Below are 17849 nucleotides of genomic sequence, written 5' to 3'. Positions count from 1 at the left end.
TCTGGGAAGGCATGTGCCCAGGTGCCAAGTTGGAGAGGAGCAGGTGGTCACTAGCTATCTCAACAGCAGACAATTACAAACAGCCTGCCAAAATTAGATTCGACTAGAGGAAAACAAGAGGGGTATTCTCCCAGACTTAGAAAAACAAATCTCCTGCGATCGCCCAGCTTAGCTTGCATCATGAGTCAACATGCATAATAACCTCAGGATGTTGGCAGCGTGGCAGCAATAAATGGATCTGACAACTATATTTGCTTTATTTGAAAATGACTGGAACGCCCCACGCACACACACATGTGCGGACCCATGCGCGCGCGCGCATGCACACGCACACACACACACACACACACACACACGCACGGGATTTTTCTTCTTTCTTTGGGTGGCACAGTGGTTAGCACTGCTGCCTCACAGCGCCAGGGACCCAGGTTCAATCCCGGGCTTGGGCCATTGTCTGTGTGGAGTGTTCACCCCATGTCTGTGTGGGTTTCCTCTGGGTGCTCCAATTTCCTCCCACAGTCCAAAGATGTGCAGGTTAGGTGGATTGGCCATGATAAATTGCCCCTTAGTGCCAACGGGATTAGCAGGGTAAATGTGTGGGGTTATGGGAATAGGGCCTGGGTGGGATTGTGATCAGTACAGACTTGATGGGCAGAACGGCCTCCTTCTGCACTGTAGGGATTCTATGACTTCCTCTGTCAGCTGGTTAGCAAAAGAACTGAAAGCAACAGGACAATGTCAGCGCATTGTGCAGAGGCCAGGCGTTATTCAGTCTCAAAACGTTGGCTCTGTTCTCTTTCCACAGATGCCATCAGATCTGCTGAGATCTTCCCGCATATTCTGTGTTTATTTCAGATTCCGCAATAATTCATAGAATCCCTACAGTGCAGAAAAAGGCCCATCCAGTCTGCACCAATTCTCCGACAATGCATCTTAATCAGGCCCTATCCCCAAAATCCCACGTATTTACCCCACTAATCCCCCTAATTTACACAACTTGGGACACTAAAGTGTACTTCAGCCTAGCTAATGCACCTAACTTACACATCTTTGGAGTGTGGGAGGAAACCCATGCAGACACAGGGAGAATGTACAAACGCCACACAGTCACCCAAGGCTGGAGTTGAACCCAGGTCCCTGGCACTGTGAGGCAGCAATGCTAACCACTGTGCCACCGTGTCACCCTAAGTTTGCATTTATTATCAAGCAAGATCTCTTGTCTGAAGTGCAGAGGGGCCGAGAGCAGCTCAAATCAGAGCGGTGCTCCTCTAACATGACCAAACCCAAAATGGAGATGGGTTTGGAGAACACTGACCTCCTGTTGCTGGTGATATTGCACATTCTTCCAAAAGAGGAACTTCGTCACTCAGTGTGACATGTTTACATACCAATTTCTATAGTAAACATGAGTGACATGGAAAAGTTGACAGGACACCTGCGCAGACATAAGGGGGGCACTTTTCCCGTCCCACCCAACACGGGACTCGTAGCAGGTGCGGGGGGGAGGACAGACTGTGCAGAGGTCTGTTGATGTCAGGCAGGCTTTTCCAGTTTTGGGGTGAGTGCGGCCGGATAATCCCACCCACGATATAGAAGTACATCTTGTAATACAGGCATGTGAGAAAGCCTGCACACATATGCACACACACACATGCGTGCACACATGTCTAAAAGCTTTCAAGCAAAGGCCAAGCATGGAGTTACTAAGAATTATATTAATTGTCAATCGCACCTCCCTCTCACCCATACAACATAAAACACATTGACCACTTGATACAAAGGTTAAATTCAATCCTAAGGCAGCAGTTGACATCAATACATTCAAACAATTTCTCTTCCTGTCTCAGTAACTATACAGGGAATGTGCAGATGTGCTTGGATACTGCGATACACAGAAGAAGCGGGTATGATATAGCGTTCCATCCCTCTACACAATTCCAAACACTTCATCTGAAATCTGAATGGGTTCTTCCAAACTGAAACAGAGTATGTCTTTCCAGAGAAACATAATAAATTGATAATTAATGTATCAACATGATAGTCTCAACTAAAGTGAATATATCAGGATTTTTACTGTCTGCCGAGGGTCTAATGTTCAGGAGACCATTACTATTAAGAGTATCTAAGTGGAACAAATTAGTAATCAACATATGTGGTGCTTCTATGTGCTTGATATTTACCAAACAGATTAACATACAAGAGGACACACCATGTGCATTGACTGGGTTGTGCACAGGTTATGACAAGCCAACATTGAGGGATCCCCACTTATGATGTTTAAATACAATAAACAATTTACCACAGATTGCTGGCAAGTTCCCTGCCACTGGCTCAGCATGTTTCACTCTACCCAGAATGGATCTGCCTTCTGCCATCCAGAACCAAGGGGAAAGAGTCACAGTGCTTGTGATCACCCCCTACCCACACTCAACACCCCCATATTGCCCCACATACCAGTCACTACCATGACACCCAGCTTGCATCTATATCGTGTTCAACCAAAGCCAGTGCCAGCAGTTCCCCTTTCCCTGATCCACCAGCACTTACAGCTTGGAGGACTAAGTGAATGTGTCAAACAGGAACACTTTTTCTGAACTGATGGTGAGGACAAGAGGCAGCACTGGGGATGGGGGAGGTTCACAACAGCTACAAGTGAAAGGCTTTGGAGTGTCAGCAAGGGAAGGGGCAATTCACCTCGTGCCGCTTCCCAACTTCCCCTCGTAGGCCTGTTATTATTCTCTCTTCAGATAAAGGATTTAATTCCCTTTTGAAGGCTGCGATTGAACCTGCCCTCACCACATACTCGGGCAGTGCATGCCAAATACTAACCATGGGATGTGTACAAAAGATCTTCCTCATGCCACCATTGCAACTTTTGCCAAGTATTTTAAATCTGTGTCTGCATGTCCTTCCACCAATGGGAACAGTCTCTTCCTATCTACTCTGTCCAGATTCCCTCTTAATTTTGAACATCTCTATCAGATCTCCCCTCACCCTTCTCTTTAGCAGAGAGTCCACATTCTCCAATCTTTCTAAGTAACTGAAATTCCTCAACCCTGGAACAATCCTCACAAATATTTCCTGTCCTCTGTCTTCTGCCTTCATATCCTTCCCGAGATCTGATGCCAGGAACTGAACTCAATGCTCCACATGAGGCCAAACTCGTGTTTCCCACAGGTTTAACACAAAGATCCTTGCTTTTGTATTCTACCTGCCTTTATTAATAAAGCCCAGGATACCTTATGTTTTATTAACCACACTAACAATACCATCTTCAATGATGTTTTCACATATCATGCGATGCCCACTGTTCCCTGGGAATTGTACCCTTCATTTTGATATTGTTGCTCTGCATTCTTCCAAGCAAAAGGAATCACTCCATACTCCTCTGAATAAATTTCATCTGCCACTTGTCTTCCCATGCCAACAACCTATGTCCCTTTGAAATTCTTTGGAATCCTCCTGATTCACAATGCTTCCAAGTTTTGTAATGTATGCAAATTTTGAAATTGTGCTCAGTGCACCAAGGTCTAGGTCATTAATATATACTGCAGGAACAGAACGATCCTGACATGAATCCCTGGGGAACTCCACTATAAACCTCCCATCATGTTAGCAGCCAGTCTCTTCTCATACTCTCTCTTTACCTCACTTACTTGCCTTTTCAATTCCCTTCTGAAATTCAGCCTCGGTTGTCGGTTTTATTATCCACCCGACACATTTTAACCTCTATCACATCTGCCATGCAGGAAGCTCTGGGCTTGTTTCTCTTAATTCTCCCTTTCATGGGATGATTCTTTGACAGTACTTGAACTATTCCTTCAAATGCGCACCGAATTGCTACGCTGAATCACCTCGAGCTTCTGCGAGGGCCACGAAATCCATGAATGACACTCAACTCGTGAATGTTTTCATCTGAGAACAGAGACTGCCATGACACCCAGCTTGCTTCTGTGTTGTGTTCAACCAAAGCCAGTGCCAGCAGTTTCCCTTTCCCTGATCCGCCAGCAACTGCAGCTCAGAGGAGTGAGTGAATGTGTCGAACAGTCTGGACTGGACTGGGCTGTAATCCGCTGGCAGCTCACTGGGATCATTTACTACGTTAACCGAAGAGAAATGTTTGCCCCTCGAATAATTTCCCTTCAACAGAAATGATGCCAGGTGAGTTCTTTCAGCTTCCATTTGCTTTGTAGTGTCACATGAGGTACAGCTGCACAGAGTGCAGCGTTCTCGGGGCAGGACCTCCGAGTTGTGCACAGTTATAGTACTTTCAGAAACCCCGCAATCCCCCCCACCAATCCGGCAAACGCACAACAGGCCGCACGACTACCTCGGGATCTGGAGCTCAGAGGGTCAATCAATGGAGAACGGCCTCTCCCGGACAAATAGCACTTCAACCGTCACGCCAGTGAGTTCTAAATGAAAAGCGGACTTACTTGACCGAAGAGGTGAAGGAGATTTAAGCCAGGAGGCAGCTGGGATGTGTCGTGAATTTCCTCTTTGATATAAAATTGCAGCATGACTGCAAGTTGCCCAAGGCTTCCTTTCATTTCGTCACTCATCTCTTTGATATCTGGGGAGGAATGAACCAAACCAATTGTCAACCGCAATGAAAAAGTAGGCTTCATGGCAGCTTTCTGTCTAGACACATCTACTCCCTAACTCCATTTGAAGCGGCCACAAGCATATATCTTTGCAGCTTTGGCAGGTAAATAAGGTACAAGAATCTCCTGCCACTCATCCGTTTGTGTAAGACAAGAACTGGACGGCAACTCTCAGGGCGAATGATCAATCAAACTGCAGCATACACAGGCATTCACTTCCTTCAAAGATCTGTGGTGACAATTGGTGCAATTTGTTTCTCTTTAGACAAGACAGAGGCCAGTGGCCAAGGAGTAAATCATCTGAGTAAATGTCCTTGTGTGGCTAAACTAATAAACGACAGACTGGTGGATCAGCACTAGTAAACTATTGAGCTCAGGAGGTGAGTGTGCACTGCTTCCCTGTGTGTGGAAGGCTCCAAACCAGAGCTACCAGGATTTGATGGTTTGAGTCATAAGGCAAGGCTGGATAAACTGGGACATTTTTCCCCTGGAGCGTAGAGGTGATCTTATAGAGGTCTATAAAATAGTAGATAGTCATTATGTTTAGGTGGCCTTATCGAGGTCTATAAAATAATGAGGGGCATACATTTGATAGATAATCAACATCTTTTCTCAAAGATAGAATGTAACCGGTGACAACTTTGATTAGACATAATGTGACCAATGGGAACAAGATGTAAGGGTCAACTGCAAAACCGAGTTCCAAGGCATCACCATTCACCACTCACCGTGCCCCCAGGCTCTAACTCTCTCACATTTAATGCTATATCTATGACCCTCCATATTAAATCTCTCAATGACTGAAAATGAGCTAAATCTATTGACCCTGTCTAACCCTCCCATTAAGTTCCACCGCATCTAGGACACGCTGCCTGAATGGTGAATGCAAATTCATTAGTAGCTTTCAAAAAATGTTAACTTTAAAGAGAAAACAAAATTAGTCAGGATAGGAAGAGAGAGCGGGGAGGCGGATGAACTGGACTGCCCCTCACAAGAGCCAACACAGACTCAAGGGGACGAATGGCCTGCTCCCACACTGCACCAATCGACATCATCCCGGAACCCATATTGTTCTAACAAATATAGGAGCCAGATTTTCCGATGTGTTCTCTGGAATAGCCACCTACAGGCTTGTATTTCTGCTTGAAGCTTAGGCCATAGCCCTTTCAGGAACGTGTCACGACACATAAAGGATTACAGGAACATAAGATAAAGGCCATTCGGCCCCTCAAACCTACTCTGCCATTCAATAAGACCATGGCTGATTGGAGAATGACCTCAACTCCACTTTCCTGCCTATTTCCCATAACCCCTCGACTTCCTCATCAGGAAAACACCTGTTGGAGATAGCCTTGAACATATTCAATGTCCTAGCTCTGGGGTAGAGAATTCCAAAGATTTACAACCCTTTGACGTTCCCCCTTTTCTCTGTCTTCAATGGGAAATCCTTTCTTTTTAAGCTGTGCTCCCGATTATAGATTCCCCAATGAGGGGAATTACCCTCTCAGCATCCACCCTGTCAAACCCCCTCAAAATCTTATGGCTGTCTATGTGCAAAGATCATCGAAGGTGACAGGATACGTGGACACCGTAGATAATAAAGCATATAGTATTCTGGGTTTCATTAACAGGGACATAGAGTACAAGAGCAAAGAGATTATGCTGAACTTACACAAGACCTCAGTTGTAATAATGTCTACAGTTCTGGTTGCCACACTATAGGAAGGATGTGAACACATTGGAGAGAGTGCAATTTTTAAAGTTTATTTATTATTGTCACAAGTAGGCTTACAGTAACACTGCAGTGAAGTTACTGTGAAAATCCCCTAGTCGCCACACTCTGGCGCCTGTTCGGGTACACTGAGGGAGAATTTAGCGTGGTCAATGCACCCTAACTGGCACATCTTTCAGACGGAGTACAGAAGAGGTTTACAAGAGTGGTTCCTCAATAAGGATGGGTTGAAGACAATGAAACTGTTCTCCATAGAGAAAAAAGGCCAAGAGGAGATCTGATAGAGACGTTCAAAATCATGAGCGGGCTGGATAGAATAGAATTACCTGCTGCACCTGCAAGCCAGCTCCTTGAGACTCCTGCACAAGGACACCCAGGTCCCTCTGCACAGCAGCATGTTGCAATATAAAACAATATCTCCATCACAGGAATCAGACTCATCAACCATCTCTGAACTGATCTGAGTCCATCATTCCTTAAAATAAGGGGACCAAAACATGGTGTGGTCTCAGCATAACTAGACCAGGACTTCTCCCCTTTGCACCAACATTCCAGGAAGTGTCTTGCAAACAACTGGCTTAAAGTAAACCGCGCTTGGAATATAGTGTTCAATGGTCGCCACTCTACTAGAAGGATGGGGAGGCTTTGGAGAGGGTACAGAAAAGATTTACCAGGATGTTGCCTGGTATGAAGGGCATTAACTATGAGGAGAGGTTGGAGAAACTTGGTTTGTTCTCACTGGAACCTGGACGTTGAGGGGAGACCTGATCAAAGTCTACAAGATTATGCGAGGTATGGACAGAGTGGATAGTCAGAAACTTATTTCCAGGGTGGAAGGGTCAATTGATAGGGGGCACAGGTTTAAGGTGAGAGGGGCAGAGTTTACAGAAGATGTAGAAGGCAAGTTTTTTTATACAGAGGGTGATGGGTGCCTGGAACTCACTGCCTGGGGAGGTAGTGGAAGCAAATACAGTAGTGGCTTTTAAGGGGCGTCTTGACAGATACATGAATAGGATGGGAATAGAGGGATATGGTCCCCGGAAGGTTGGGGGTTTTAGCTCAGTCGGGCAGCATGGTCATTACAGGCTTGGAGGGCCGAAGGGCCTGTTCCTGTGTTGTAGTTTTCTTTGTTTTTTTGTTCTTAAACGGACAAGCAAATAAAAAGCAGTGTTCCCTCTTCAAAACAGCGTCTTGTGTCAACAAAACAAACGTTCAAAACAATTCCTTGCTGGTGAGATGCTTTTGAGATTGTTCTGCAACGGGGACAATGTAATACAGAAACTCAAGAGTACTCCTTTGAACAATTTCCTTCCCAGCCATCTTGCAATTATTTCCTATACATTTCAAAGTGCTGATACCACCATTCATGTATATTTACAGAATGTGACTACAGAATATTCTGTAGCTGGAGGCAATTGGATTTGATTAATTTACACCGATGGAACTGGAGAACATCATTAATAAATGAAACACTATTAAACTATGGGACAAAAAAAACAATTTCAGAGAATAGGTAGGGTTACATCGACACAAAAAGGATAATTAAGGCTACGCTTACAACTCAACATCATTATAGACTAGAGCTGCCAGCCATTAGGCAGCAGGTGGCACCTTTGAAATTGGAAGATTGTGCATTCAAGTTTCACTTCAGAGACCTTAACACAGTTCGGGCAGATGTGTCAATGCAGCAGTGAGGGAGTGCTGCACGGTTGGAGGTACAAGATGTAACCAAGTCCCCCATCTGCCCTCTCAATCGGATGTTCAAGATAATTGTAGAATTATAGAATGTCTACAGTGCAGAAGGAGGCCAGTTGGCCCATTGAGTCTGCACCGACAACAATTCCATCCAGGCCCTATCCCCGTATTTACCCTAATTCCCATGACACTAAGGGGTAACCTAACTAAGGGTTAATCAACCTAACCTGCACATCTTTGGACGGTGGCGTTATTCCGTGAGCAGGGTCATTTTCCCCAGTGTCTTGGCCAACGTTTAGCCCTGGGCCAATATCACTAAGAGACTTTGCCATGGGCTAAGTGTTTCCCTGCACTGTAACACAAACAGCTACCCTTCAGAAATACTTGATCAGCTCAGACAAACTTTGGAATGGTCCAAGGTAGTGAAAGGGGATATAAAAATGCAGGTTCTTTGATGCTGGTTTACAAACAGGAATCCAGAAAATAGTAACAGGCACAGATGATGACAAGCCACATTCAGCCATCAGCTTCTCTCTGCTCACGGGAAGCAGGCTTCTCATGAGCTCCAATTCTGTTTGTGGAGTAATGGGCACAGTTTATAATATCTATCTGCCCCGATATATTCTAGCTTTTGTAAACTTACCTGCGTTTTACTGCAAATCAGAGCCAGATTTCAACAAGCATTTTGCAGCCTCTCTCTTCTCCCCGAATTCTCTGCCCACAGGCAGGTTGGAATTATAGCTTCAAATGGGTAAGGGAAGGAGGCCAGTCCAAAACCTAAACAGGGATTAAGCCCCATGCTACTGTCACCAATCTGATCTACACGGGCCAACCAGCAGCATCCCTCCTCAAGGAGTCCGAGTTGCTGTGGTAACATACACTTTTACGTGTATGTTGTAGTCCAGAGTGGTGTACAACAATGATAGAGTCTCCAATTTATTTCCATCACATGACGATGGATTCTTCTCCTACTAAGTTGGGCACTTCCTGTACATATCACAAGTCCATTCATTTTCATCTGTGAATTTCTCCACTCATAACCATATCCACAACTTACGATTACAATCAATGTGGAGTAACTTCCTTCATGTTGCACATGCCTCAGTATCCCCCCTCTCCCCTCTGTGTAAATGGTTGTCTTTCTGACCTTTCAACTGGAAAGTGGAAATGGAGTTTTCATTCAAAGGCACAGTTTCTGCCCATCCTCGTAGATTTCATGATTAGCAACCACCATCCCCTAGCTTCACATTTACTGCTCCTCATTTGCCAACCAACATTTGTGTTCTTATCATCCCATACTGACACTATCGTAGCAAAGCCCACCACCTTTCTCAGAAGACTAAGGAAGTTTGGTATGTCCACTACAACTCTTACCAATTTTGACAGATGCATTTTAGAACAGTGCCCCCCTAGTTCTGGACTCACCCACAGGAGGAAACGCCCTTTCCCTGTCCACCTTGTCAAGACCGTTCAGGATCTTGCATGCTTCAATCAAGTCATCCTCACTCTCCTAAACTCCAGTGGAAACTAGCTCAGTCTGTCTAACCTTATCCTCATTCCAGGTATCAGTCTCGTAAACTGGGTTCAAAGGCACAGATCAAAAGGAATTCTGCAGGCAGGAAGATCTTGTACTTCCCACTGGAACTACTTTAAAAGTCGCATGACAATGCAGGACATGGTGAGAAAAATGGATCAACAGTTAAAAATAATTGAGTGCATGCAGAGTTAGAACACCATTACTGACTTAATTATAATTTGGTTTGCAGAAGAAAAGGTGTTTCTGAAATGAACCATTAGAGTGTGCAGAACAGGTAAGAATCATAGAATCCCTAAAGTACAGAAGGAGGCCATTTGGCCCATCCAGTCTGCATCGACCACAATCCCACGCAGGCCCTATTCCTGTAATCCCACATATTTACCCTGCTAATCTTCTGTCACTAGGGTCAATTTAGCACGGCCAATCAACCTAACCTGCATATCTTCGGACTGTGGGAGGAAATTAGAGCACCTGGAGGAAACCCGTGCAGACACGAGGAGAACATGCAAACTCCACACAGACAGTGACCCAAGGCTGGAATTGAACCTATGTCCCTGGCGCTTGAGGCAGCAGTGCTAACCACAGTGTCACTGTGCCGGGTAGAGGGGTCAATTTGTCTTAAGATAGCTTCTCCCTTGTAGGAACAATCAGTAGGTTGTTGAATGGGACCCAACATCTTGACATTACCTTAGGTATCCCTTTGATCTTCGGTGCAGGTTCGAGAATAAAACAGGAAAGTCACAGGTTTGAAGTTCATGGTGAAGTACTTGATTGTAATCAAAACATCAAAAAGAGATACAATTACTGTTAACAGGAGTCCCAAGAGATTGAAGATAAGAGGGAAATCAGCTACCGTGCCCATTCCTCTGTAATGAGAGTGCTAAAAGGTGTCTAGATATGCACCTCATGTGCCGTAACCTACAGGCTGTGTCACAAATGCTGCAACATGGGATTAGGCTGCGTGGCACATTCCTGGCCGGCACAGACACACTGTTCCAAGTGACTTCTGGAAACTCTCTTTGATAATGGAGTCAAGTAGCAGATACAGTTGGGATTGAGATCAGTCCCGATCTCATGGGAACAGCAGTGGGAAAGTTTTAAGGGATTGAATGGCCTACTGTACTCCTGTGTTCTATCCTGGAACAACGTCAGATCAGAGAAGTTTCAGGATTGACTGTAATGTCAATGAACTTGCCCTTGCCAATTCACCCCAGCTGCCTACCCAGTCAGATAGGATAGTCTGATGGCATTCAGCCTCTGTCTCCCCCACACTAACACCAGGCTCAGCACCTGATGGTTGCCAATGCCTTGGGGCCATCTGCCAGCAGAAGATGAAGATGTCCAGGAGAAACAGTGATGAAAAACCAGGGGCTAAGTGTTCACTGACGCATCAGGGCTTCTCACAGAAACCCTCGAGGGCCCTACTGCTCAGGCTGTTCAGCCATAATGTTGGCAGCATGGTGGCATGGTGGTTAACACTGCTGCCTCACCGCGCTGGGGACCCAGGTTCAATTCCGACCTCATGTCACTGTCTGTGTGGAGTTTGCGCGTTCGCCCTATGTCTGTGTAGGTTTCTTCCGGGTGCTCCGGTTTCCTCCCACACTTCAAAGATGTGCGGGTTAGGTTGACTGGCCACACTAAGTTGTCCCTTAGTATCAGGGGGATTTGTAGGGTAGATAAGTGGGGTTACGGAGGTAGGGCCTGGGTGGAATTGTGGTCAGTGAAGACTCGATGGGCCAAATGACCTCCTTCACTGTAGGATTCTATGATAATTGAACAGCTAGAGACTCCTAGGATACTGTTCAAAGCTAAGTATGGGTGACATATCATCATTAAAGTTCTTCAGGATGTTAAACGAGCAGAAGTACAATCCAGGCAGTCATGGCCATAAACTTACAGAATTTACACCTGCCCTCTTGACACCATTCATCATTGAAAAGTAAACTAAACAGAGACTGGAATGAAGTAGATATTCGAGCCAATTAATTACATAAAGAAAAAATTCCAAAGCAGTCTATCTAATGCTTCTGTATTCCCATTTCTACATCTTTTGTTGAATGCCTAACCTTTTAAAATCAGTCAAATTATAAATACATAAACAGTGTACCCAATGGACAGAAATGCACTGAGTGCACACTATCAAATCCACAACTGGTTCCAATTACTCAACTAGCGTTAACAAAACATACTGAAGACGGCAGCAAATTTAAACACAGTCTAGTTTCTCCTAAAAACAAAATGCAGCGGCAACTATTGTTAACACTTTTCCTTAAAATGGCGTAAATTTTCACTGCTTTAGCTTTCAAGATGCCTTACAGAAGCACTTTCTGCAGAATAGTTTAATGTTACTAATCTGTTTAAGGTTCAGTGCACATTAATGGGTTCTCTAACACTGAAACAGAGTAACAAATGCTGCATGTTAATGCCTCAATCAGCCACAGGAAGTTTGCACTGCCCTGCTCATTGCTTTATGAGAATCTTATCTAACTTGTGCAGTTTCCAAGTTTGGTACGGGCTACAGAGTTCATCGCAGCCATGGTGGGGTTCGAAAACTCTGGCCTGGACATGTTCCTCAATGTGACGGTTAAAACATTGGCGGTGATGTAGTTCACTCAGGGAGTCTTGAGTTTCTGTGATAGGAGCAATTTTACATTTTGTATTGAGACTGAAGTTGTGGAGAGTGATGGTAGAGGCATCAACTAGACACTAATTAGACCGCAGCTAAAATATCGTGTACGGTTCTTGGTGCCACACTACAGGAAAGATGTGAACGCATTGGTGAGAGTGCAGAAGAGGTTTTCAAGAGTGGCTCCAGGGTTGTGATGAGGGTCGACGAGACAGGTTGGAACTGTTCTCCTTGTAGACTCATAGATCCCTGCAGTGCAGAAGAGGCCATTCGGCCCATCAGGGCTGTACCGATTCTCTGTCAGAGTACGTCACCCAGGCCCTCTCCCCCGTCCTATCCCTGGAACCCCACATCTTTCCCACGTCTAATCTATTTAAATTAAGGAGCAATTTAGCATGGCCAATCCACCTAACTTGCACATCTTTGGACTGTGGGAGGAAACCAGAGCACCCGGAGGAAACCCATCGAGACACAGGGAGAATATACAAACTCCACACACTTCACCCGAGGCCGGAATTGAACCCGGGTCCCTGGCGCTATGAGACAGCAGTGCTAACCACCGTGCCACCGAGAAGGCGGCTAAGAAAGCTGATTTGATAGTAATGTTCAAAATCATAAGGGGACCGGACAGAATAGATCAGGAGAAACTGTTCCACCTTTTAAAAGGATCAAGAACGAGAGAGCAGAGATTTTAAGTGATTGGCAAAAGAAGCAAATGTGATGCGAGAAAAACAACTTCTACCCACAATAAGTGGTTTGGGTCTGGTTTAGGGAGGGAATTCCAGAGCTCAGGGCCCAAGGTACCTGAAGGCACGACCATCAATGAAGGAGCAATTAGAAGGCCAGAATGCGGAGATTCTTCAAGGGTTGGAGTCTGGAGGAGGTTGCAGAGAGGGAAGGGCCTTCACTTCCTGAACGTGTGTGGAGGCAGGTTCATCTGAGGCATTCAAGCGGGCATTAGATGCTTATTTGAACAGAAACAATGTGCAGTAACAGAGGGAAAAGACAGGGGATGGCACTAAGCTATGATGCTCATTTGGACACAATGGGTCAAACAGCCTCCTTCTGCACCGTAATATTTGTGTGATTCTGCAAGAATTCTTTTGCAGACTAGGAATCTCTCTGACTCTTCCCGCCTGCCAGTGGGGTGTTTTGGAAGGGCTTTGCAGGTTGATACACAACCCGTTTGATCACACCTTCCTTGATATCAAGTCTTGGAGTGGGACTCGAAGAGTTAAGCAGTACAGCATGTGAAACCAAATCACAAAGAGAAAAATGGATCCGCATTTATACATCACCTAAACAAATCTGTCCAGCATCCCAATTTTTTTTATTCATTCATGGGACATGGGTGTTGCTGACTGGCCAGCACTTACTGCCCATCCCTAGTTGCCCTTGAGAAATGGTGGTGAGCTGCCTTCTTGAATCGCTGCAGTCCATGTGGGTTGACCCATAATGCCATTAGGGAGGGAATTCCAGGATTTTGAACCAGCGGCTGTGAAGGAGCGGCTGATATATTTCCAAGTCAGGATGGTGAGTGGCTTGGAGGGAACTTGCAGGTGGTGGTGTTCCTATTTATCTGCTGCCCTTGTCCTTCTAGATGGAAGTGGTCATGGGTTTGGAAGGTGCTGTCTAAGGATCTTTGGCGAATTGTTGCAGTGCGTCTTGTAGATATTATAGACTGCTGCTATTGAGTGTTGGTGGTGGAGGGATTGAATGTTTGTAAATGTGGTGACAATCAAGCGGGCTGCTTTGTCCTGGATGGTGTCAAGCTTCTTGAGTGTTGTTGGAGCTGCACACATCCAGGCAAGTGGGGAGTATTCCACCACACTCCTGATTTATGCCTTGTAGATGGTGGACAGGCTCTGGGAAGTCAAGGGGTGAGTTCTCACTGCAGTAACTCACTACGCCTCTAACCTGCTGTTGTAATCACTATATTTATGTGATGAATCCAATTGAGTTTCAGGTTAATGGGAACCTCAAGGATGTCAACAGTGGGGGATTCAGTGATGGTTACACCATTGAATGTCAAGGGGCAGTGGTTAGAGTGTCTCTTATTGGTGATGCTCATTGTCTGGCATTTGTGTGGTGCAAATGTTACTTGCTATTTGTCAGCCCCAAGTCTGGATATTGTCCAATCTTGTACATTTGGACATGGACTGCTTCAGTATCTGAGGATGGCGAATGGTGCTGGACATTGCACAATCAGTGACAAACATTCCCACTTCTGACCTTATGATGGAGGAAAGGTCATTGATGAAGCAGATGTTTGGCCTAGGACACTACCTGAGGGACTCCTGCAGAGATGTCCTAGAGCTGAGATGACTGACTATCCACAACCACAACCATCTCCCTATGTACCAGGTATGATTCCAACCAGTGGAGAGCTTTCCCCCAATAACCATTGATTCCAATTTTGCCAGGACTCCTTGATGCCACACTTAACATGATTAATTACTTGGAGTCCAATCATGTAAGTAGTTAAGAACAAAATCTTAAATATTCAATTGGGCCATCTAACCTTCATTTAATATAAGCACTTAGAATGGAATATTTAACTCCATAGTTTAACAATATGGAAATATTGGTCCAAAGTGCACTTTTCTCTGTAACTGTACTTTGAGGGCGTCTGTGAACGAGAGTAGGTCGGTGAGTAACATGATGTGGGGATGCCGATGTTGGACTGGGGATGGACACAGAAAGAAATCTCACAACACCAGGTTAAAATCCAAAAAGTTTATTTGGAATCACAAGCTTTCGGAGTGCTTCCCCTTCATCGATTTCCTTTTCAAAAATCCTACTGATTATGAACAATAGGGAAGGGAACAGAGGTTTCAGTGATTCTCTCTCACCCTGTCCATAATAGAATGCTACCAAACTCAAATCTTTTCCGTGAAAATCCAGCAAGGATCCCAAGAACCCAGCATCCCGCCCCCAAACCTGCCTCACCCGCCCCATCAACACAGTACTTTGCAGCCAATTGGACACAGCAGATACAGTTTCCTTGAAAGGACAAAAACTGGTACTTACTGGACTGGAGGTCTGACACAGTGTAGAGCTCCTCTGATGAGCAGGGTGATCCCGTCAGCTGCAGAGGAAACACAGATCATTTTAACATCTGATTTTTAGGTTAGTATTTTTAGAATTTCCAGTCAACTGTAGACAGGCTACATAAAACAGTGAATCTGCATTTATATTGTTCCTTTTATATCCTTGGGACCTGAGCAGTTCCTTGCATAATTACTATCTTTGAGGTGTTGTCGCTCTTGTCTTGAGAGGTAAACATCAACTAACAGGTTGCCAGATTCCATCCTTCTCTTTCTCACTGCTGTTATAATTTTACACTCAGTTGGTTTAACCAGATAATCCACACGGGGAATTATGGATTGTCTCACTGTAATGTTGCCTCCTTCGTATTTGTGAATCAGCGCTAAGGCGTTAAGTATTCCGTGACTTGATCAGTGTGGCCATTCCAGGAATTCTACAATCCTTGTCAAATGCCACCTTGGACCTCTTGCATCCACCAGAATAGGTGGGCATGGCTTTCATTTATTGCAGGAGGACACCCTCAACAATGCTGCACTTCCTCAGTGCTGTGCTTGAGTGTCAGCCTGAAGTAAGCCTTTAATCCACCAAACGCTGACTCGGAAATAAGCACAGTTGTCAATGAGCCAAGGTGACAACGTCTTAATGTGGGATGGGTAGAAGACAGACCCACTTTTCTCGGATCATCACACAACACAAAAGATCCTGATCTGAGTAAACCAATGCTTCAGTCGTGTTCAAAAATATGAACTTGTCCACTTTGGCAGGACGGATAGAAAAGCAGCATATTATTTATCCAGGGAAATGTTGCAGAGCTCTGAGATACAGAGGGATCTGGGTGTCCTGATTCATAAATCCCAAAAATTAGCATGCAGGTAGAGCAAGCGACTGGGGAGGCAAATGAGATATTGTCGTTTATTGCAAGGAGAATGGAATCAAGGAAGCTTTTCTGCAGTTATACAGAGTGTTGGTGAGACGGTCACATCTGGAGAAACGTGAAGAGAAAATGCTGGAAAATCTCAGCAGGTCTGTCAGCATCTGTAAGGAGAGAAAAGAGCTGACGTTTCAAGTCCAGACAAAGGGTCACCTGGACTCAAAACCTCAGCTCTTTTCTTTCCTTACAGTTGCTGACAGACCTGCTGAGATTTTCCAGCAATTTTTCTTTTGGTTTCAGATTCCAGCATCCGCAGTAATTTGCTTTTGTCTGGAGAAAGGTGTGCAGTTTTAGTCTCCTTATTTGAGAAAGGACATAAATGTGTTTGAAGCAGTTCAGAGAAGGGTCACTTGGTTGAGGTTATCTTGCGAGGAAAGGTTGCCCAAACTGAGCCTGTATCCGTAGGAGTTTAAGAGAATGAGAGACGATCTTATCCTGAGGGGACTTGACAGGGTGGATGCTGAGAGGAGCCTCCCACTTGCTGGAGAGACGAGAAGTACAGGACAAGGTTTAAAATACAGGGGTGGGGGAGGGGTGATAGGGGGAATTCTCTGGTCCCGCTGCTGTCAATGAGATTTCCCACTGAAGTCATCCCTTACTGCTGTGAAACCCGCGGGAGGGGGTGCGGTGCCAACAGGACCAGAGAATCCCACCGGCATGAAAGGCCAGAGAATTCCACTCCAGGATCTCCCAGCGGCACAGCAGTTAGCACTACTGCCTCACAGCAGCAGGGACCCGGGTTCAATTCCCAGCTTGGGTCAATGCCTGTGTGGAGTTTGCATGTTCTCCCTGTGTCAGCATGGGTTTCCTCCGGCTGCTCCGGTTTCCTCCCACAGTCCGGGTCACGTTGATCGGCCATGCTAAATTGACCCTAGTATCAGGGGATTAGCAAGGTGATGATGTAGAGTTAGGGAAATAGGGCCTGGGTGGGAATATGGTTTGTGCAGGCTCGATGGGCCGAAAGGCCTCCTTCTGCACTATAAGGATTTCCATGAATTGTAGATTAAGCCAGAAATGAGAAGAAACTTTTACTCCCAAGAGTGAAGAGTGAAGTGGAAACAGGGTCAGTGGATAGTTTTAGGGCAGAGGTAGAGAGATTCATGACTATCAAGGGAACTGGGGTGAGTGTGGGGGGTCGGTAAAACAAGTGTGGATCAGCCAAGGTCTGACTGAGCAATGGAGCATGATCAAGGGGCTGAACATTTAATTGCAAAAAAGGAAGCAGTTTATACAGTGGTAAACTTCTAACTCATCACAGTTATAATTAAAGTTGGATTGTCCTTGTTGTGCTGGATTTGGTTTTCTGCACAGAGTTAAAAGAAAACTCATCTTGGTATTTGCAGAGGATGTTATTATATCATTCTGATCAATGAACTACCAGGCCGTTACAATTAACTGCATAAACATTCACTGCATCCTCGGTGCTTACTGTATTATTTTGTATCTATAAACATGCATTGATCATACTGAAGAATCCTCAGAAGCCACACACAATTCACCTTTTTCTAATGACTGTAAGTACCAAACATTGTGTTCCGAGACATGTGATGAATACAGTCAGTATTTACTCCAGCAGACAGTGTTGAGCAGAGTTTGTTCCCACAAGATTAGAAATTGCTGCCTGATAACATAGGATCCCTACAGTGCAGAAGGAGGCCATTCAGCCCATCGATTCT

At 45.2% G+C, this 17849-nt stretch overlaps 1 protein-coding gene across 5 annotated transcripts in view; it reads right to left on the bottom strand.

Annotated features, from left to right (window-relative positions):
- smyd3 (SET and MYND domain containing 3) overlaps positions 1–17849 on the bottom strand; it is a 664143-nt gene that overhangs the window by 462099 nt on the left and 184195 nt on the right. For all 5 annotated transcript variants that reach the window (XM_080200782.1, XM_080200784.1, XM_080200783.1 and 2 more), the window contains exons 4-5: positions 15225–15282; positions 4437–4573 (exon numbers count right to left, since the gene is read on the bottom strand). In XM_080200782.1, coding sequence (XP_080056908.1) covers positions 4437–4573; positions 15225–15282 — 195 coding nt within the window. The remainder of the gene's footprint in view (positions 1–4436; positions 4574–15224; positions 15283–17849) is intronic.

Source organism: Carcharhinus amblyrhynchos, chromosome 12 (assembly GCF_965287045.1).
Source record: "Carcharhinus amblyrhynchos chromosome 12, sCarAmb.v2.hapA, whole genome shotgun sequence".
NCBI lineage: Eukaryota > Metazoa > Chordata > Chondrichthyes > Carcharhiniformes > Carcharhinidae > Carcharhinus > Carcharhinus amblyrhynchos.
The sequence above is the reverse complement of the archived record's forward strand: the minus strand, read 5'-3'. Positions and strand labels throughout refer to the sequence as shown.